We start from the raw sequence: 20867 nt of genomic DNA, 5'->3' as shown, positions 1-20867 counted from the left end.
CCCACACTCTGCAAACCATTGCGAATCGTGAGGCACCGAGCGATATAAATATCCAAGGCAACCCAACCACAGCGAAAGAGCCGCATCAAGACATCAACTAAGGTGAGCTCCCTAAAAGCAGGCAAGCCGAGTGCATAGTGGGTGTTACAATCAGTCTTCATATTGCACTCATCCGACCTTCACAACGATACCTGCAGAGCGGAGACGTAGGAACCGCAAGCATGCCGTCCACCATCCCGATCGGGGCACTCCGTCCCCTATTTCCTGCGATCTTCAAGAATTCCGAGTACAGTTCGTGAGAGGCTCCCACAAGATCCAAGAAAAAGTCAGGCGGTCATCTAACCGAGCAATCTTTTGACGCTTTCCGCACAGTCTTTGCCGAGAATGCTGGCGGCAGTCAGGTGCTCGGCTCTGTTGTCGATTGCATTAGCGACTACCTTCTGACGACAAACGTGCAGATGGGTTCGTGCCCTTTAATTCGTTGGAAAGCGGCTAGCCTGTTGAACCTCTTGCCCTGAATACGGCCGCAGGCAACTATGCTCTCGCCCAGAGCGCCGGATGGCGCGTTGATCAAGGCTTAGCGGCAGCGGCATTCTACGCCCATGCCTCGAGTACAGACGAGGTCATGGTTGGCGCTTCGGCAACGCAGCTCGCTGAGACACTCTCGCGCATGATCGAGGAGACCGTGATCAAACAGCGGGCAGGCATGTACCAAGGCCAGGAGCCGACGTGGGAGGAAGGTGATGAGATCATCATCAGTCAGGCTGATCATGAAGGTAAGTCGGAATGCGTTTTCGCAGACGAAAGCCTTGATCAGCAGACGCTGACCGCATGACTGCACATTCACAACAGCCAATCGGGGCGCTTGGAAGCGTCTGGCAGCACGCCAGAATCTTGTGATCAAAGAATGGCCCGTCACGAAGATCGCCTCTCAATCCGAGAGGAATTTGTACGCCGTCGAGTTGTCCGTCGCGGCGCTGGCGCCGTTGCTCACGCCACGCACGCGTCTGGTCGCATTCACAGGCTGCTCGAATGTGCTCGGCGGCTTTACCCCCGTGGCAGAGGCGGCAAGACTCGTCAAGGAGCGAACGCAAGGGCGCGCGTACGTCGCGATTGATGCCGTCGCCTTGGCACCGCACCGCCCGGTGCGGCCTGCGAGTGGAGAGTGGAAGGACGTCGACTTTGTGTTGTGGTCGTGGTACAAGGTCTATGGTCCACACACGGGCTCGTTGTACATCGCTCCGCGCGCGTCCGCGCAGCTGCTTTCGAAGCTCAACCACCATTTCCTTCACGGCAGCCAGGGTTCCTTCACGTTCCAGCCGAGCAGCCGGCAGTATGAACTCATTGCAAGCATCAAGGTGGTCGTCGAGTACCTGGCCTGGCTAGGAGAGGGCCCAGCAGCGGGGTCGAAGCCTAAGGAGATCGACTGGGCATCGCTCTTCGGCGATGACGGGGGCAGCGGTGGTCGCAAGCAGGTACAGCAGTCGCTGCACACCGCATTCGCGCTGGTCGCTGCACACGAAGAATCGTTACTGCACATCCTCATCGGCTTCCTTACGAGCGAAAAAATGCGTTCACGCGGCGTGCGCATTGTCGGTAGCGAGAGTGCGAAAGCGCAGAACCGCGCGCCGACGGTCTCATTCGTCATAGCTGCATCTGGTGGCAAGCCTGCGGTTCGGAGCGCCGAGCTGTGTGCTGCTGTGAACAAGAAGGGCAAGTTCGGTGCGCAGCTGGGGCACATGTATGCGTACGCACTCGTGGACGCGCTCGGCTTGACCGTGGACGACGGCGTGGTGCGGGTGAGCCTGGTGCACTACAACACTGTCGAGGAGGCGAAGGAGGTGTGCAAGGAGATCGAAGAGGCTATCGACAGCTTTGCCTGATCGCGCCAACAAGTGAGAGAACAGCGCAAAACACTACTCTTGATGGAACGCTCGAAATCCGATGAAGGCACTCTGGACTATGGGGTAGCAATGCAATTAGCACAATGGGGTTACGATCCGCTTTCCTTTCGCTGCCCCCCCCCCCCCGGCCCCTTGCGTTTCTGTACTCGCAGCCGTTCTATCATTCACACATGAATGGGGCGAAAGGGCAAGCCCCAAAACCCTTTTGGTCGCATGTCAATCTGGCTGTCAGCCTGAGGCACTGCCCGTCGAAGTTGGAAGCCTCGCATCTGATGAGGAACAGATGGACACGAAGTCTGAGTACTCATGGCGAGACAGCGGATGACCATCGAGTGTCCTCCTCTCTTTGACAGCATCATGGACTTTCGTTTGGGGGAGACGATAGACGAGCCCACGCCATACTCAGCACAGGTAGAGTTGATGGATGCGCAAGTCGCAGCGGCACTGCGCGCTGGCGCAATTAAAAAGTCGTTCCTGAGCTCCGAAGTGCGCTAAGAGCGTCGATCACATGGCTAACACATGGCTGGCTGGCAAATGACAATGGACGGACCCAGCGCCTGGCTCGTGACGTGCGAGAGAACCCATGTGGAAACAAACGCAAACAACCAGATGGAATAGAGCAATAGTTTATCTTCTCACATGCAATTCTCCCACGACATGTTGCATACAAGTCCTCTCCCTCCTCCGCCACACGCGCATCACGGCACAGCGCCTGTTTGTTTATTTTTACAAGGGACACGACAGATCATTTAATTAAACACGGTATGTCTCGCTCCTTTTCTGGCTGCGGACGTACATACTTATGTACTGGCTGCGCTGCTGCAGGCCCCCTGCGCATGTGATGTTGGCCGAGCTAGGTGGCATAGGCACTAACAGCATATCGCAGTGTTCGGGCCCCAAAATTCAACTTCGGCACTGCGCTGTGCGCTGGATGGTTCCTCTCAACCCTGTTCCACATGACGTTCTTCAATGGCGAGATGGCGGGCTGCGATGAATAGGCGGTCACCCCTTCCCTTCGAGGAGGCCTCCTCGCTGCGTGCGACGGTGATCGACGAGCTGCGAGACGCGAAAGACGAGGCTATGTGACGAGGGTAACCAAAGCTAGCAAGTATTTTATGAGATGCATGTACAAAAGTCAACGGCTTCATTGCCGATTCCAATTTCACAACCCTCGCTCTCGTAGTCTTCGTCGTCACCGCTACCACCACGATCATCGCTCTGCCCTCCCCATTCGCTCCCCCTGCTCCTTCCTGCGATCCTCCAAGCCCGGCCGTGCTTGTTTCTCTCGTCTGCTCTACCCCTTCCGCCTCACCGCTCGTCACCTTTGACACCCTCCCTCATCATCCAGCTCTCGCCGTCATAAGAGTCAGGCCCGATGAAAATGCGGTGCAAGTCCCTCCTCCTTCTAGGCGTCATGTTCGCCAGCGGGGCACTCGCCACGCCGTTCCCCATGATTCTCAAGGAGACCGTGAAGGTGCCTGCCAGATGGGTCAAGCGTGCCGATCTGGCACCTGCTGCGGACAGCAAGGTCTCATGCGCATCGGCCTCACTCGTCGCGGCATCCACGATCTTGAAGCGCGCCTGGAGCAGATCTCCGACCCGAAACACGTTGATTACGGCAAGTGGCTCTCCAAGGACGATGTCGACGCTTTCCTCGCTCCCTCTGTCGAGTCGAAGCGCGCGGTCGAAGATTGGCTGGCATCCCACGGAATCAATGTCGACCAAATCAGCAAGCGCAGCGAGCCGGGCGACTACGTCGCCTTCGAAACCACCTACGCCAAGGCCCGTGCCATGCTCGGCAACGCAGACTTTGCGACGTATCAGCACGCGCAGACGCACGAGCGTATCGTCCGCACGACCGCATACAGTTTGCCACGCGAGGTGCACGAGCATATCGCCATCATCCACCCCTCCACCAACTTTGGAAGCGGCCTCAAGGGGCAAAGCGCACCGTACAAGGACCTTGGATACGTCACGCTCGAGTCTAGCGCTGGCGGCAGCGCCGGCAACATCCAGCCTCTGACGGCTGGAACGCCGATGGGCAACGCGGCGCCGGCGCCCAAGGGCTCTGAGAAAGGCAAGGGCTCTGCCCAGTCCGGCCAGACGCAGGTACCGCCCGACTGCATTCTGACGTACACCACGCGCGCTTGCATCCAAGAGCTCTACCAGACGCCCAACGCCGCCATCTAAGGTCCGCGGAGCGGCAACTTCATGGGCATCGCGGGCTATCTGGAAGAGTATCCAAACTAGGACGATTACTACTTTTAGGGTGCGTTTGCGGCGTTTACAGCTGCATGCATCCTATACCTGCTGATCATTTCCCTCGCTGCGGTGCTTTCTTCCACCACTGCGCCTACAGAAAAACCCCAAGTCCCGCAGGCGTACGCTGATGGCTACAAGTTCAGCATCGAGGAGATCAACGGCGGTCTCAACAACCAGAGCATTCAAGCGGCCGGTGGCGAGGCCAACTTGGACGTACAAGCTGCCCTGCTGAGCTACCCGATTCCCACGACGTACTACTCGACGGGTGGCCGTGGCTCGTACATCACTGATCCCTCGACGCCGACAAACACGAAAGAGCCGTACGCTGCGCTGTTCGAGACGCTGCTCACATACCCAGACGACAAGCTTCCATCCGTGATCAGCAACAGCTACGACGATGTCGAGGACAGCGTCGCGCTGAGCTACGCTAAACGTGTCTGCCAGGATGTCCTCGCTCTCACCAGCCGTGGCATCACCGTCGTTTTTTCCTCCGGCGACAGCGGCATGGGAGGCGACGGCAAGTGCACCATCTCCGGCAAGCCGGCTTTTCTCCCCAACTTCCCTTCGGTGAGTCGAAAAATACTTGTGCAGTCGGAACCACCGCTTTGCTTACACGCGAATATCTTCCTACCCTCTCGAAGCCATGCCCGTACGGACTGTCTGTAGGCGCCACCCAAAGATACGCGCCGCAGGAGGAGGCAGTCGATTCAGACGTTGCTGGCTTCTACTCTGGAGGCGGCTTCTCGAACTACTTTGCTCAGCCGAGCTACCAAGCCAAGGCGGCTAATGCATATATCAAGGGCCTCGACAGTGGCCTCACGCCGTACTACAACGCCAACGGCCGCGGCTACCCGGACGTCGCCGCGCAGGGCTCCCGCTGCCTTGTGCGCCTGAAAGGCGCCTACCGGGCCATCGGCGGCACGTCGGCCTCGGCGCCGACTTTCTCGAGCGTCATTGCGCTGCTCAACGACGCTCGGCGCGCCCAGGGCCTTCCGAACCTCGGTTTCATGAATCCGCTCCTGTACTAGCTCGGCGGCGCACAGGGTCTCAACGACGTCACGAGTGGCGCTGCGAAAGGCTGCAAAGAGCTCCCGTCGCCCGCTAACGGCGGCTTCCCGGCTGCGAAAGGCTGGGACGCAGTCACTGGCCTTGGCACGCCAGATTTCCTCCACTCGCCAAGCAGGTCGGCGCCAGCATCTAAAGCATCGGAATCAAGAAACAGCGCCGTCTCGACCCCATTTTTCTCCCTTTGCGCGCAATTAGCCTGTAGGTCACGTGTGGGCGCCATCTTCCCTCAAGGAAAACGGGCCCCCGGACCGCACTGCCATCTCCCTGTATGTAATTCGCCTAATCCTGGCGCTATGGATGAACAGGATAGCTGCTTCCTGTGCTGGCGAATACTAAGTAAGTCGACGCTCATTGGTTGTAACTGCTGTGTACCAACCACAATGTTGCTCTTGCTCATCTCTTTGAGGGGAAAGATGCAGGAACAACCTTTGTGAAAGGTTGTCCCGAATTTGTGATGCTCTTCTCCCGCCGCCAACTGTACTTTTTTTGGCGACAGTCAACTTTGTAATCGGGTATGTTTCCTACCCCTTTGTTGGCTGTACGGATGTACCGACACGGACAGGCTGCTAGCCCTGCATTTCAATTTCCAGTGCTCATATCTTGCGCCTTGGGAGAGCGAGACCAATATGGCCTCAGTAAGCGAGCAGGCGGCGCACGGCGCCGCATCGACGTCCACCCTCTCCACCGAGCAACTCGAACTCAATCTCGCGCTGCTGGTGACCTGTCAATCTCCCGACCATCCTCGTGCCCTGCAGTCAGTCAAAGAGCTGATCGAGCGAGGTGCCGATGCTTGGTACGAAGACTCAGAACTCGGGTGGAGCAGCCTGCACTATGCTGCAGAGAGCGATAATGCTGAGCTTTGCTCATACTTGCTCTCGCACGGTGCCATCTGGAATGCTGGTATGTCTCATTGGGCGCTCCAACCTTCGCTGGCCGATTTCTAATACCCTCTCATCTCATGCAACTACACGACTTGGATCACATCGTACGCAGTCGATCACTTGGGCTTCGCAGCCGCCGAAGTCGCTTTCAGCCTGAACCATGATGCATGCTACCGGATCATCTTCGAAGGTGCGTTCGTGCACCATGCGCAGTCACACCTAGGCCTTCTTTTCTTACCTGGCTCTCCCCATGAGTATAGAAGGCGTGAGACAGACTGTCATTCTGAACCTGCTTGGTCGCCAAGCCGAGGACGAAGATGAAGCCGCAGATGCAGATGCAGAAGACGAACAGCCGCAAGCAGACGCAGAGGCTGACCATCCTGGCGGTACAGCCGTGGCGATTGCGTCGGACGAGGGCGGCTGTGCTCACATGGTTCTCCAACCAGAGCATGCAGACCTGGCGAACGACAATGACAAATTCCTCAAGAGCAAGTTGAGATTCATACCCAGCGCCGACGATCCGGAAGTGGTCGAGAGGTGCCTGGACGAAGATGGAAACATGGTCATGGCCGCTTGGGAGACGTGAGTGTACACAGCAGGCATGCAATACAGGCCAGAGAGGCCTGGGATTCATGCTGACTCCGTACCCTGTTACTTCCCACTGTGCAGTGATATCATGGAACGCACAACGCGATTGCTGTGTGAAGGCCAGCCGGAAGGATTTTCCATCCTGAATGTCGGCTTTGGTCTGGGGATTGTACGTGACTTGTACGACCTACACATGCTTCGTGTGGGTGTGCTAATCGAAGCTCCCTTCCATTCTCGCGCGCACGCTCTGCCACGCCGCCCACACAGGTGGACCGCCTGTTTCAAACATATAAACCCGGACGACATGTGATTGTCGAAGCGCACCCAGATGCGCTGGCGCTGATGCGCTCGCAAGGCTGGGACAAGAAACCAGGTGTGGAGATTTTCGGATGCAAATGGGAGGATGCGATCAACGACGTGCAGCTTGGCAGCTTTGACGCCGTCTTCTGGGATACATTCAGCCAAGACTATGCGGAACAGAGGGTCTTCTTTGACGAGCTACCAAATTTGCTCTCTGGCCCACAGGCGCGCTTTTCCTTTTGTGAGCTGGCTGGCGAACGCACCCGAGCCTTCCATCGCGTGATCAAGGCCCATTTACTGACGCCCTTCGCCTCGCTGCCTCTCCCTGCGTGTGCTGCTCTGCGCTCGCCATCGTGCGGCAGTCCATGGCCTAGCGGGCACGAACGCGTTTTTCTATGACGTGCTCACGCGCGTCGCGGAGATCGACCTACGCGACATTGGCCTCGAGACGACGTGGTTCGAGTTGCAGCCGCAACTGAAGGAGGAAGTCTGGGAAGGGGTGAAGCGAAAATACTGGAGCCTGGACACGTATCGATTGCCGCTGTCTACGATGGCTCTGTGAAATTGACAATGCCTTCGTTCGTAGGACAGCATCCCCGTGTTCTTAGCCTGACGAGAGCTACTTCCATGGAGCCTTGAGGCGCTGGTTTCGTGCAAGGTCCCATTTCGAGCACGTCAATGAGGTCATGCAGCGGAAGACTGGCCAGCTTGCGCATTGTCAGGAATCCGCTGGAAGGCGCTGGCGCATGCCGAAGGCAGGGGCATGTGAGGTAGCACTCCGGGCCCGCTCGAAAGTAGCGCCTCCAGGGAAGGCTCTCTTTCGTTGCGGTCTTCCGGATCGGGGCTGCGGTCAGTGCCACGCGGGTGGGCCAGGCCACATTTGTGAATGTTGTGCATGGGCTGGTAGAAGGTGCTGGATGCGTGCGAAAATTAGGCGACCCGCCATCACCTGTAGGCCGAGTCAGCATGGAATTGCCCTTGGGCGCGAGAGTAGATGTGCTACTCCGCGATGACATGCGTATGTGCATACGCATACAATGGGCGGGCGGCCCGCACAGGCGATGTCCATGGCCAACCGTGTGGACCCGTGATTTCGCCAGAGCGGCAGCGCTGTGAAGGTAGGGGTGCAAGGCTGCAGCACCCGTGGCCATTTTTTCAAAGGCGGGGGTGCGTGCGCGCTCGGACGCTGACCCACTGCTCACTCGTCCCGCCAGGCGACAGTGCCCTTCGACCAGCGTTCGGCCAGCAACGCACGGCGATGGTAGCGGGTCCTGAGCTCTCGGAACTTGCGCACAAACTGCGTGTCTGGGTCACTGGCGCGCGCAATGCCGCTGGCGCCTGGTGTCATGGCGGACGGGTTCGGTGAGGACGAGATGGGGAGTGAGCCCGGTTCGTCAGGTGTGACGAAGCCGCTGGCGAGCGAGGGGAGGTTCTCGACATATGCATTCGCGAGTGCTTCCGAGGCGTCGTGCAGCTTGGAGGTTCCCTGCGTCAGCTGCGCGTGTAGTGAGGCGGGGGAAAAGCGCTGAGAGGGATATGAGTTCGAGACAGGGAATGGTGCAAAGGGGGAATATGTTAGCTCTCCGTGTACGAGAAGAGGCGCAGCAGAAACGCACCTTGTACATCTCTTCGAGGGTAGCATTGAGCGGTAGCCACTGTGCATCGAGGGCCTGCGCTTGTTGAAAGCACTGCTGCGTCTCGCGTCGCAGCGCTTCCAGACGCGGCTTCAGCTCGGCATTTCGGCCTAAACAGAGGGGGAGGGAAGGCGTGAAGTCGAGCAGGAGAAGTGAGTGCCGATCCCGGCGGATGGGGAAAAGGAGAAACCCATGCTGGCACAGGGAAAGGGCAGCGGACACTCACGAGCCTTGTCCTCGATGCTCTCTAGCAGTGCATCGTGCTCTGCGATCGTGCGCTGCACACTTGGCAGCGTATGCACAAAAGCTTCAAAGTAGGCGTTCTGCTGCTGCAGCGGCGGCGGCGGCGCGAGCGGGTCTGCCTGAGCCGAGATAGCTGCATCTACAGCAGCAGCACCGAGATGATCGCGCTCGTTTGAATCGCCATACAGCAGCTGCTCGAGGTCTGCCCGTGGGAGGTGAGCGGTGGGGGGAAAGTCGCGCGTGAGCGGCGTGTCGAGCGGGACCGCCGTCGACGCCGACTGCGCGGCCATCGCTGCTTGTTGGCCTTGGACCTTCCTCGCTCTTTCTCACACTCTTGCACTCTCTGTCTGTGCAGAGAGTCATCCGGAGGGCGAGATGTATGCCTGCCTCTGTGCCCTCGCCAGTCCAAGTGGGACGGTCAGTACAAGTGTAGCCAGACGGGATGTGGGGAGGGTGGGATGGGTGGGGATGGGCACGTTCGTTCCGCTCTGTCTGGAACCCTCCCCCTTGCTCCTTTCTCTGCTCTCTCGCTCTATAAGGCTGGGGTGGCGGGCAACAAGGCTGTGGTGCCTCGGATCAACATCAACCCTCTCTCCTCTCTGCGACGCGCGCTTTGCTGCCGCACGCCACACTGGCACGGGTCCATCAGACAGGGGAGAAGCATCGGTGAAGAGAAGAGAGAGGCTGGACGGACCCCCCCATCCCCGGGATGAAACATGATCGAGTGAACGTCGAGAGCACCTCCTCACGACTGCCTGGTCCAGACAGCCTCTGCCCCACTTGATCCTTCCCTGGGTCAAAAACACCACCAGCCGTGGTCTCTGCCATTCATTTCAACCACGAACTCGCCACTGCGAGTTCGCCATATCCAGCTCATCCTCTCTCCGATCCAGCATCACATAGACAAGAAGTAGTAGCCTCGTAGCACCAGGCACTTGCAATCGCAACTACACTGATACCTCCACCGACTCTGGCTTGGGCAGAGTCGCATCAGCAGCAGCTTCTGTATCCAGTTTCGAGGGCACGACACGCGAGAGGGACAGCGTAACTGCCTTCTCGTCCCGCACTACCCATCGGCCCCTCCTTTCTTTGGCCGGACGTGGACAAATGTTCCGCAAGAAGAACAAGCAACAGGACTCAGCCGCGCCCACCAGCCCACTTCCCGCCGGCATAGCCAACGGCCAAGCACCAGCAGCCGACCAGCAGCAGCAGCAACAACAACAACAGGGCCTTCTCGGTAAACTCGGAGGAGGCAACCGTCCCAAAGTCGGTCGCAGGCTGTCGCAGGAGCTGGGCAAGGAGCCAAAGTTCAGCAAGAAGGACCTCAAGATGATGGCTGAGAAGGATCCGCTCAGCGGCAGGCCGGGCCATCTCGATCCTGGCCAACAGCATGTGCTGAAGAAGTTCAAGACGGCGGTGAGTCCTGAGCGCGTTTGCGAGAGAAAGAGAGGAAGCGGGTTGGTGCACCGAGCATAGTCCTGACATTGGTGCAATTGTTGCGGCTCGATGATCCCAGATCGAGGAGCAGGGGCTCTACAATCCAGAGCGCCACGATGAGGCATGCAGTGAGTCGCGCGTACACGCTGCCCATGCGACTCCTCCTTCCCGTTGCGTGCACACCGGGGCTGACCCGTCCCGGCTTCGCCCTGCGAAACAGTGTGCCGCTTCCTTCGCGCACGAAAGTGGGACTTAGAAGCGTCGTTAGCAATGTTTGAGGAGGCGGAAAAGTGGCGAAAAGAGTTCAAAGTGGACGAGCTGTACGACACATTTGAATACCCAGAGAAGCAGGAGGTGGACAAGTACTATCCGCAGTACTACCACAAGACCGACAAGGATGGACGCCCGGTCTACGTCGAGCAGCTCGGCAAACTCGACCTGAAGGCGCTGTACCAGGTGTGAGTGTGGTCTTGCATCGCTCCCTTCTCTTCCGGCCCTCGCACTGATGGACGACTCGGTGCATCTTCGCTCACCCGCCCTTTTTTTCAACGCCGCGCAGAACAACGCCCGAGCGCCAGATCCAAAAGCTGGTGGTCGAGTATGAAAAGTTCCAGCGCGAGCGCCTGCCCGTCTGCTCAGCCGACCGGGGCGAGCTGATCGAGACGAGCTGCACGATCATGGACTTGAAGAATGTCGGCATCAGCGCGTTCTGGAAGGTATCGACGTACGTCCAGCAGGCTAGCAATATCGGCCAGCACTACTATCCTGAGACGATGGGTGCGTGAGATGCGCGCGTGTATGTGCCAGCGCATGTTCCTAGAGAATCGCCCTGCTGATGTTATGCATTTCTTCTTCATCTTTCCCTCACCCATCACCCTCGCATTGCAGGCAAATTTTACATTGTGGTCCGTCACATGTCATATGCCCGACTTCGCGTCGCGGCCCGCTGCATGCCCATTTTGACAAGTCCCGCTAACATGAGCGTCTTGCTTCCTGGTTGGCCTACTTTAGAACGCACCGTACATCTTCACGACCGTCTGGTCAGTCGTCAAAGGCTGGCTTGACCCCGTCACAGTGGAGAAGATCAAGATCCTCGGCAGCGGATTCGAGAAGGAGCTGATGGAGCAGGTGAGTCTACAACGTACGAAAGAAAGAGGTTCGCACCGGCTTTGTTCCTTTCATCGCTGAGTTCGCCCCACGCTGTGCGTTCCGCCGCGCCGCTGCGCCGCAGATCCCGCCAGAGAACCTGCCATCATCGCTGGGCGGCAAGTGCAACTGCCCGGGTGGCTGCTCGCTCTCGAATGCCGGCCCGTGGAACACGGAGAAGGGCAAGGAGATCATCGAGCAGGTACGCAGGGAGGAGGCGAGCAAGAAGGCCACGCATGAGCGCCAGAAGAGCGAGAAGGCCGGCGCCGCTGCGCTGCCTTCGAATGCGGACGCCGCGTCGCCGACGGCGGCGGCGGCGTGAGGACGTGGGGCGCAGGCGTGCTTGCGTGCTTGCTCGTGAGCAGGCCAAGGCAAGGCAAGATGCAAGAGGTATAAGAAGGGAAAGAAGGGACTGGAGAGCGCGCAGCGTCTCAGGCGCACTATGTTCCTTCCGCGCTGTGCGCCCAGCCGGCCCCTCCCAGTCTGTCTCCCCGTTTATGGCACTCTTCATAGCGAGGCCCACAGCTCCAGGACGCCCACGCCCACGCTCGCTTCCCCGGCCCCCACTCCCGTCTTCGGCTTGTGCATGCGGGTCCAGACCCAGACTGAGTAATCTTGTAGATACATGCGTACGTACATCCCTGTTCCATATTCCTTCCTTCGGTGCCGTCCTTTCTGCCGCAGCAGCGTTCGTCCCCCCAGCTTGATGAGATGCGGCGTCGGGCCCTGGAGGGTCTTTACCCCATGCGGGATGAAGCAGTGGAGGCGCGTCACGGTCACGTCGCTCATCACGCATGGCATGCGTCAATTCGTGAGCACATTCATCATCAATCATTCATGCGAAGCCGGTGGTCGCGACGTGTTGATACATTCAGAGCCGTCGGCAGAATTTGACGCCTTGGCCTGGCTCTGGTTTCACGGTGCCTCGTATTTCATCGTTCACCGTTCATGGTTCGTAGCTCATCAGGTATTCTTGAGCTTCATTCAGGCGCATGGACTAGCAATTACACATGCGTAATGTAGCCGTGTACAACATGCTCGGTGCTCACCTGCTACTCGACGAAACCAGGCCTTCCGCTTGTCGAAGGTCTTCGCCACGTTCATCATTGTTTCGAAGGAAGGCTTTGACTGGTGTGTTAGACGGTATACCCACTGTCTGCCCACTCGCCAAACTGGAGGTCCCCGACCGCCCTGTTCCCTCCCCATAAACCAGCCCCCGTTGCCTCTAGGCAGGCTCTTGCTTGCTTGCCGAGACTTGAGTGTCGACAACACGTGTCGAAGTGAAGAGCCCACTGGCTTCGACTAGAAAGCACCATGGCGGCTGCTGAAAGCCCGCTACATATGTAGGAGCGTGAACGCCAATTGGAGAATACGGATGGGCTAGGGATATATTATATATAACTTTCCAAGCGGACCGGTGGGACTGAGTTCCTCTGCGCACTGCTGCAGGCCCTGAAGCCCATCGGCCACCGCTGCATGCGCATTGGGGCAGCAGCCTCTGTGTCCAGTCGGCAGCGGCCAGCAGCCCTCTGATCGGACTCAATTCACAGACGCCCTGCGCGCTGCGGGTTTCGGCTGTCCGGCAGTGCAGTGACCGGGGCCTCGGGCACTGAGATTTGCTTTGCCCGAGCCTCCTCGCCAGCCAAGTTTGTTGCGGTCTAGTGGCATTAGGGCGCTTGTGCACAGGCCACCCGCCCTCTCTTCTTTCCCACACACGGGGGTCATGAGTCGGTGCATCTTCACCACTCAATTTATCACACCCATCGTTGACCACCTCTCTCTCCTCTCCGGATCACCCCACGCCGGATGCCATCTCCCATCTTTTCTTGCCACTACTACCACCATCTAGATCGTCCATTCGTGCGACCCGTACAAAAGTCTGTGGAACGAGCCATCAAGCCCGATTTCTCTGCATCTGCCGAACAACGCAAACACCTCCATATCACCCACTCATCCTCATTCACCATGGCCGCAGCAGCAGCCCAGGCCGCCGGGCTGACGTACACCCCCACAGACGAGATCCCACAGGTACGTCTGTACATTCGCGATGGCCACCTCTATTCTTGCTCACCCCCTTTGCGAGGGAATTCGCTAACCACATACGCGCACCACCCTGGCAGATCGTCTCGAACCTCCGCAAAAGCTTCCTCTCCCTCAAGACGTACGACCTCGAATACCGCAAAAACCAGCTCAAGCAGCTCGCCTTCTGCATTCAGGACAATGCAGAGGCCATCTGCGAGGCCATCAAGAAGGACCTTGGCCGAAGCGACTGGGAGTCGACCTTTGCCGAGGTGACAACCACCGTCAACGAATGCATCGAATATGTGCACAACCTCGACAAGTGGGCCAAGGATGAGAAACCCTGGAGCGGCATCGCATGGGCCTCGCACGGCACCATCATCCGCAAGCAGCCCAAGGGTACCGTACTTATTATTGGCGCTTGGAACTACCCGGTCACAGTCACAGTCGGCCCATTCATCGCAGCCATCGCTGCTGGCAACACTGTCATCCTCAAGCCTTCTGAGGTCTCAGCACACACCGCCCGGCTCCTGGGCGAGATCATCCCCAAGTATCTCGACCCGGCTTCGTACGTGGTCATCAACGGCGCCATCTCCGAGACCACCTTGCTGCTTGACCAGCGCTTCGAGCACATCTTCTTCACCGGTAACGGCACCGTCGGACGCGTCGTCCAGGAGAAGGCTGCCAAGTGGCTTTGCCCTGTCTCGCTTGAGCTCGGTGGCAAGTCGCCCGTCGTTGTCGACGATTCGGCCGATCTCAAGATTGCCGCACACCGCATCCTTTGGGGAAAGCTGCTCAACGCCGGCCAGACGTGTATTGCGCCCGACTACGTCATTTGCAAGAAGTCCGTGCAGGACAAGCTGATTGCCGAGATGAAAACCGTTTTCAACGAGTTCTACCCCGAGGGCCCTGCCAAGAGCAAGGACCTTGGTCGCATCATCAACGAGGGCCACCACGCTCGCCTCACGAGCGTCCTCGACGGCACCAAGGGTGACGTCGTGATCGGCGGCGACAATGATGTGTCGACCAAGTACCTTGCCCCCACGGTTATCGCCAATGTAACCGGAGACGACTCGGTCATGCAGGGCGAGCTGTTCGGCCCGATCTTACCGATCGTCCCTGTCAAGGATCTGGACGAGGCGATCACCTTCATCAACAGCCGTGACCAGCCGCTGGCGCTGTATGCGTTCGGCAACAGCAGCTCCGTCAAGAAGGTCGTCGACAGTACGCGCTCTGGCGGCGCCGTTATCGGCGACACGATCCTGCATTGCGCCATCAGCCAGCTGCCATTTGGCGGCACTGGCCCCTCGGGACACGGCTCGTACCACGGTAAGGCCGGGTTCGACTGCTTCACGCACCAGCGCGCCGTGCTCCTCGCGCCGCACACTGGCGTCGTGGGCAGGACGATCGAGAAGGTGATGAGCTTCCGCTACCCGCCGTACACGACCGCTAACTTGAACAAGTACAAGTTGCTTATGGGTAATCGTCTGCCCTTCTCCAAGCCGTCGAGTCCGCACGCGAGCAAGACAAAGGTGTGTTTTTGATGCGATGCCATCCTTGCTTCCTCTATGCCTCTCGTCCTCTCCTCCCCCTTTCCTTTCGCTCCTGTCCATTCTTTCCTTCCCGCTGTTTCCTTCCACCGCATTGATCGTTGTGATTTCGAGACGGGGCTGAATGCTTACGCTCGATCGCTTCGGTCCTTCCTTTTTTCCTCCTTCGCTCTGCTGCGCACACTGCTTTCGAATCGAAAATTCGCTCGACTGATTTTGCCCCGCGAACCATTGCTCTTCCCATCCTTGCCCGTTCCTTCATCTCCCGGTCGCAATGTTGATCATACGCCCCTTAGCCGGGTTTCTCTACAGGTCGCCTAATCGGCCGACGCGTCGCGCTCATCGCCGCGATCCTCGCTCTCGTCCTCGGCGCTCGCCGGCAGGGCCTTATCAAGGCTTTCTGAGCTAGTGACAATGCTGCCCTCGGAAATCTTATTGCGCGACTTTCATATAGATGTCATTGAGTTCCACATCACGAGGGTCAGGTGTTAAAGTGGACATTACCGGGAGGAGGGAAAGGCGCAAGGATGGAGAGATGGAACGGTGCAGGTCTCATGCGCGCGAAAACCAGCTTGTGTGATGGCGAAAGGAGTCTCTTTCCCTGTGCAACAAGTTTATCGAGTGACATAGCGAGGATCGAAAAAGCAGGCGAATAAAGCGAGAAGACGGCTAACGAGAAGGCAACAAGAAAATGGCCAAAGAAACAACCCGCAAAAAAGTCGATTGACCGACTCGACGTACACTCGCTTATTAGCTTTGCGTTGTTGCCTCGCCCATCTATCAACCGGCAAAAGATCCAGCAAAGGGAGAAAAAGAGAATCGCTCATCTATTCGATCAAATATGCCTGCGAATTTCTCATTCGATACCATCATTCCACACAGTAACACCCGCGCTGCGCGAGGTTCATATTCTGTCGTTGCAAAAGTCTCGTCGAATGTTTTCTTCCACTTTCCCCCGAGCTTGTCCTCGCATTTTGTATTATTACACTTTGAAACGCACTTGTTGACTTGCTTCTAGTCGGAAGTGATGACCCGGCAAGCCCGAACATACGAGACCATCCTTGGAGGGCATGTCTTTTGAGGTGCGAACAAAATTTGATAAATTACGGCATTCGCTGCCTCAACAGCCCACCTTTCGCCAAGCACACGAGTGTACATCCTCTGGTGCTTTCGACAAGGCAATGGTTTACGTTGACGTGCACTGGCCCACCGCACGGGGAACTTGCACGATGATTGCAACGATTACAAACACGGCCGAGGAGACGCATCCGCCGGATATAGTGGCTTTAGTCAAAGGCATCCAGGTTGATGATTGCTTTGTCGAATAATTGAAATAACAGAGGAAGCCCATTCGAAAGGACTTCCTAGTCATGACTTGGACCGTCACTTACGTTCACACCGGTCGCTTTTTTCTCACGTCGCGATGCCATCTGACGGTCGTGTCACTTTCTAACATGTGTAATTCGTACACAACCCTGATGCCTCACTTTCTTCCATCTGGTCACTGAGGATTTCCACGAAGCACAGAGTGCGACGCCGATGGATTAGCTAATCTGCACGCCGGAGTGGTGTTTGGACGAGAGATGCAAATGGCGCCGAACGCAAACGCTCTCGATTCTTCTGGCTTGCGAATTGCCGGACGACCTTCAAGGAATATTGGCTCTAAGCATCGGAAGACAAGGCCTTGCCATGGCCGCGAAGTGACGAGCGACACATGAGTTGGATCCAAAAGTGTCCAGCTCTCTTGCTCAGACGTGATAATTCAGATTGGGCTCGATGCTCCATTCACCCTAAGAAGTTGACTACAAAAAAGTGGAGAATGACAGAGCTGAATAGAAAGTCTCCGAAGGCGCTGCAGAGATCGAAGTGCGCGTGCGATACGGAACATTGGGGTTCTTCAGTCAGTTGCACAGTCTCATGGTAAGCTGTCTCGAGCGCGACGGTCTCTGCCGTCCAGCAGCAGGCAGCGAACGAGCAAGTCGACCAGCTTACTTACCGTTCTGGTGATATCTTTGTGAATGTCTTCCCATTCTCTGGGTTCGCCTGTATCCGTAATGAGGCGGCCAAGACGAATTGCCCAACAGTCGATGCGAACCTGGGCACCACAACCGTGTAAATCAGTCTCTTCTCTTCTCAGCTCGTTTCATCACGGTCCATTTACTGGCCCGCAGGGCAGCGTAAAGCAAAGTGCACGCACCCTGCGATGAAGCTGTTGAATGGGAAGCTGGTGACGAGAATTGCATACGCGAACTGCATGACGCCCGAAAGAATGAGGAATACAAGGAAGGCGTCGATCATCTTGAGCTTCAGCGGCGTGTCTTGCGAATATGCCTCGAGCAGCGTCTGCAGTGGATTTTGCTTGTTGCTCGAGCTGTTTCGCAATTTGACCACAACGTGCGGCAAGGACGACACGAAAAATGGGGTGTCGCACCGGGTACGACGGATCAAAGAGAGATAGCAAATGGTATTCGTCAGCAATGCTGCAGGCTTCAGCGACGCCTTGAAATCTGAACGCACGAGCTAGTTCGTGGCGGTGCTTTTGAAGACATCGTGCTATGTCACCGCTATCCAGATCCAGTACTTGAAGCGGTGACCAAATTGTACAGAATATGAGCATACTTCTCAGAACTGAGCATCTTCGTTGCGTCCTTGCGAAAAGACGGAACTCACAAGACACGATGAGAGTGTGGTTTGACTAGCTGTTGCGCGACGATGCTGTCGTGGCGGTTGAGTCTGCGCTTCTACAGCAGCGAGGCTTTTCACCTTTCAGTGCGTTGCTATGGAGAGATCTCTTACTCTACGAAATATGGGCCACCAACATGGCGAGAGCGGCGTTCAGAAGGGTAGCATATGAATCAATGCTATGCTTCAAAGGCGATTGATGCTCAGCGCAGGCACACTGCTTGACTCGGCTGTAATCGAGCGCTTGGTGGCCCCAACGGAAAGGGGAATTTGGGCCTCTTGTTGCGTTTTACAACAACGCTTAGGGTTATGGCCGAGCAGATGTAAGGGCTCGAAGGGGGAGTCCCTCCGGGCCAAAATTTGAATTGGAATCGTGATGTGAACTCCATCACCAGCACAGTTCCCCCATGATGCACCATGCATGGCGTGGCCGAGGTAGTTTCCACCTCTCGTGGGTCATCTTCCATTTGGCATTGGCTTGAACGATCCGACTGCGACGTGATCGAGGCCTTAGGAGAGCTTCGCTGAGAACTTCCATCTGCGTCCCGAAATCCAAGAGGGCACGGTCGAGATTTCAACATGAACCCAAACGCTCGGTCCTTCAACTTCAACCCCAACTCCTCGGGCTTCGTCCCCCCTGGCCAGCATCAGCAGCAAGGTCAGCCACACCCGCAGGGTGGCTACGATCAGCAGGGCTTCACTGGCCCCGGTGCGGGTGCTCCGGGCTACGGCGCTGGTGGCTATGGCGCTGGCTACGGAGGATATGCTGCAGGCGGCTTCACTGAGCAAGGCGGCTACTACCCGAACGCTGGCCAGCAGGCGTACACGCAGAGTGGCTTTGACCAGGGTAGACTCCCTGCGCATCGGCAAGCACAGGCTGCGCCACCACAGCAGCAGCAGCAACCGCAAGCTCCGGGGGCGAGCTCGCTGCCAACCAAGCCGGGCATGGGTCAGACAGACCGCAAGCCCGTCTCCATCTCAATCGGTGGCGGCTCGTCTTTAGCAGCAGCTCCCAAAAAGGAAGAATCCCCACGCAAGCCGGTCAGCATCAGCATCGGGGGAGGTAGCAGTGCAAGTAAGGAAGAGCCTACTGTCCAGACGGCGGCGGCAAAGCAAGAGGAGGCAAAGCCCGCGCCGCCTAAGGCAGTTTCTTCCATCAAGGCAGAGGAAGGCGTTACGGACGCTTGGGACGCAGAGCCTTCGTCTTCTATTCCTGCAACCGATTCGACACCCGCTGCTGCTGCCGCTGCATTGCCAAGTAAGGGCTCCACCGATGCATCCGCCCCGGCCTCCCGTTCAGAGTCGCCGACGCCAGGCTTGGCCTCCAAGGGTGGCATGAGTGCACGACAAAAGGCCAAGGTAGACGATAAGGTGCAAAAGGCCCATATGGACGCCGACAAAGTCCTTGCAGAGACAAAGAAGCTGACTGATGAGGAAACGCTCAAGGACCTGTTCGGAGAGCAAGCCGATAGCATGAAGTCACACTTGAATGTTGTCTTCATTGGCCATGTCGATGCCGGAAAGTCTACGATGGGTGGCAACTTGCTCTACCTGACCGGCATGGTTGACAAGCGAACTTTGGAGAAGTACGAGAAAGACGCCAAGGAAGCTGGGAGAGAGTCGTGGTACCTGAGCTGGGCCCTCGACTCGACGCCTCAGGAGCGAGAGAAGGGAAAGACAGTTGAGGTCGGAAGGGCCTACTTTGAAACAGGAAAGAGGAGGTACACCATTCTCGATGCTCCAGGGCACAAGAGTTACGTGCCGAGTATGATCAGTGGCGCTGCTCAGGCAGACGTTGCTATTCTGGTGAGTCGCAGTGTCACTATAAGCAAATGATGTCGGAGCTCATCGCGAGCCCATTCCCTGCACGACTGCAGGTCATCTCGGCGCGAAAGGGAGAGTTCGAGACCGGCTTCGAGCGAGGTGGTCAGACGAGAGAGCACGCGATGCTCGTCAAGACAGCCGGTGTGCAGCGTTTGATCGTTGTGGTCAACAAAATGGACGAGCCAACTGTCAAGTGGGAGAAAGCGCGATACGATGAGATCGTCGGAAAGCTGTCACCATTTTTGCGCAGCGCAGGCTTCGCTCCCAAGGACGTGTCTTACATCCCTGTCTCAGCGTTTGCGGGACAGAATCTCAAGGAACCTGTGCCTCGCGAGGTGTGCAGCTGGTACGACGGCGAACCGCTGCTCACGTTCCTCGACAACCTCGAGCTTGGCGACCGCAAGATCTCCGAACCGCTCAAGATGCCCATCAGCGAAAAGTACAACGATATGGGTACTGTCATTGTCGGCAAGCTCGAGAGTGGCAAAGTGCGTAAAGGTGACACACTCATCCTCATGCCGAACAAGACGCAGATCGAAGTTGTCGGCATCTTTAACGAAGTCGAAGAGGAAGTTGTCGCCGCGGTCTCGGGTGACAATGTCCGTATCAAGATCAAGGGCATCGACCACGAGGATGTTAGCGTCGGCTTTGTTTTAACGGACACCAAAAGCCCAGTGCACGTCGTTACCAAGTTTGAGGCCCAGCTGGCCATCCTAGAGCACAGAAACATCATCTGCCCAGGTTATTCGGCTGTCATGCATGTTCACACCCTTTCCGAGGAAGTTAACCTGATCCAGCTGTTGCACTACTATGATAAGAAGACGGGCAAGAAGAGCAAGAAGCCACCTCAATTTGCGAAGAAAGGTGAGTACATGTCCGTTTCGTATTCCTCGCGCATGATGTTTATCTCCGTTATCCCTCTCTTGCACACCGCAGGCATGAAGGTTGTCGCCCTGATTGAAACGACAGCACCAGTGTGCCTTGAAAAATTCAGCGAACACCCGCAACTTGGCCGCTTCACGTTGCGAGACGAAGGGCGGACTGTCGCCATCGGTCGGGTGAGGATGTTTTGCATCGAGATCATTCCAACACCGCTGATTGCAAGTGCTGACGCATCCTTGTCGCTCTCATCCTTAGGTTACGAAGCTGCGCATGAACGAGGAGGCACCAGATGTGAGCAAGCTCACTTTGGACGGAGCGGCTTAAGTTCCATGCCGACACGTCGACTGGCCATTTCATTTGTACCCTCGCAAACATTTTCACGCATGAGTGCGCAAATGCAATGGCTTAGATGATGATATTGCACAATGCGACAAATGGAAATTATAG

General features: G+C 57.2%; 8 protein-coding genes across 8 annotated transcripts; 6 read left to right on the top strand and 2 right to left on the bottom strand.

The window, feature by feature from the left end:
- Positions 1-61: 61 nt before the first annotated feature.
- Positions 62-1986, top strand: K437DRAFT_246460 (PLP-dependent transferase). The gene is made up of 4 exons (XM_013388180.1): positions 62-291; positions 373-462; positions 531-776; positions 853-1986. The coding sequence occupies exons 1-4, from the start codon at positions 222-224 to the stop codon at positions 1881-1883; spliced, it is 1437 nt and encodes a 478-aa protein (XP_013243634.1). The 5' UTR covers positions 62-221; the 3' UTR covers positions 1884-1986.
- A 1451-nt stretch (positions 1987-3437) lies between these two features.
- On the top strand, positions 3438-5367 carry K437DRAFT_278276 (subtilisin-like protein; the record flags this gene model as incomplete). Its single annotated transcript, XM_013388179.1, has 6 exons — positions 3438-4036; positions 4173-4177; positions 4264-4733; positions 4808-5187; positions 5230-5305; positions 5350-5367. The coding sequence occupies 6 exons, from the start codon at positions 3438-3440 to the stop codon at positions 5365-5367; spliced, it is 1548 nt and encodes a 515-aa protein (XP_013243633.1).
- A 409-nt stretch (positions 5368-5776) lies between these two features.
- On the top strand, positions 5777-7625 carry K437DRAFT_256161 (S-adenosyl-L-methionine-dependent methyltransferase). The gene is made up of 6 exons (XM_013388178.1): positions 5777-6134; positions 6228-6305; positions 6376-6697; positions 6785-6872; positions 6971-7244; positions 7366-7625. Exons 1-6 carry the CDS (start codon positions 5861-5863, stop codon positions 7563-7565), a joined length of 1236 nt encoding a protein of 411 aa, XP_013243632.1. The 5' UTR covers positions 5777-5860; the 3' UTR covers positions 7566-7625.
- Positions 7626-8201: 576 nt separating this feature from the next.
- Positions 8202-9262, bottom strand: K437DRAFT_246455 (uncharacterized protein; the record flags this gene model as incomplete). Its single annotated transcript, XM_013388177.1, has 4 exons — positions 8864-9262; positions 8620-8747; positions 8359-8528; positions 8202-8316 (listed from the first exon to the last, which is right to left on the bottom strand). Exons 1-4 carry the CDS (start codon positions 9168-9170, stop codon positions 8202-8204), a joined length of 720 nt encoding a protein of 239 aa, XP_013243631.1. The 5' UTR covers positions 9171-9262.
- Positions 9263-10212: 950 nt separating this feature from the next.
- Positions 10213-11785, top strand: K437DRAFT_223487 (putative SEC14-phosphatidylinositol/phosphatidylcholine transfer protein; the record flags this gene model as incomplete). Its single annotated transcript, XM_013388176.1, has 7 exons — positions 10213-10296; positions 10397-10445; positions 10538-10775; positions 10877-11094; positions 11206-11222; positions 11329-11445; positions 11549-11785. The coding sequence occupies 7 exons, from the start codon at positions 10213-10215 to the stop codon at positions 11783-11785; spliced, it is 960 nt and encodes a 319-aa protein (XP_013243630.1).
- Positions 11786-13428: 1643 nt separating this feature from the next.
- On the top strand, positions 13429-15026 carry K437DRAFT_223534 (aldehyde dehydrogenase; the record flags this gene model as incomplete). Its single annotated transcript, XM_013388175.1, has 2 exons — positions 13429-13491; positions 13584-15026. 2 exons carry the CDS (start codon positions 13429-13431, stop codon positions 15024-15026), a joined length of 1506 nt encoding a protein of 501 aa, XP_013243629.1.
- Positions 15027-16793: 1767 nt separating this feature from the next.
- Positions 16794-17881, bottom strand: K437DRAFT_256156 (defender against death DAD protein). Its single transcript, XM_013388174.1, has 5 exons — positions 17703-17881; positions 17550-17612; positions 17230-17403; positions 17029-17127; positions 16794-16884 (listed from the first exon to the last, which is right to left on the bottom strand). The coding sequence occupies exons 2-5, from the start codon at positions 17579-17581 to the stop codon at positions 16818-16820; spliced, it is 372 nt and encodes a 123-aa protein (XP_013243628.1). The 5' UTR covers positions 17582-17612; positions 17703-17881; the 3' UTR covers positions 16794-16817.
- A 256-nt stretch (positions 17882-18137) lies between these two features.
- On the top strand, positions 18138-20849 carry K437DRAFT_235143 (uncharacterized protein). Its single transcript, XM_013388173.1, has 4 exons — positions 18138-19520; positions 19592-20402; positions 20475-20596; positions 20676-20849. The coding sequence occupies exons 1-4, from the start codon at positions 18294-18296 to the stop codon at positions 20742-20744; spliced, it is 2229 nt and encodes a 742-aa protein (XP_013243627.1). The 5' UTR covers positions 18138-18293; the 3' UTR covers positions 20745-20849.
- Positions 20850-20867: the final 18 nt, after the last annotated feature.

Source organism: Tilletiaria anomala (genome assembly GCF_000711695.1).
Source record: "Tilletiaria anomala UBC 951 chromosome Unknown K437scaffold_34, whole genome shotgun sequence".
Taxonomy (NCBI): Eukaryota; Fungi; Basidiomycota; class Exobasidiomycetes; order Georgefischeriales; family Tilletiariaceae; genus Tilletiaria; species Tilletiaria anomala.
This window is presented reverse-complemented; position numbering and strand designations above follow the sequence as displayed.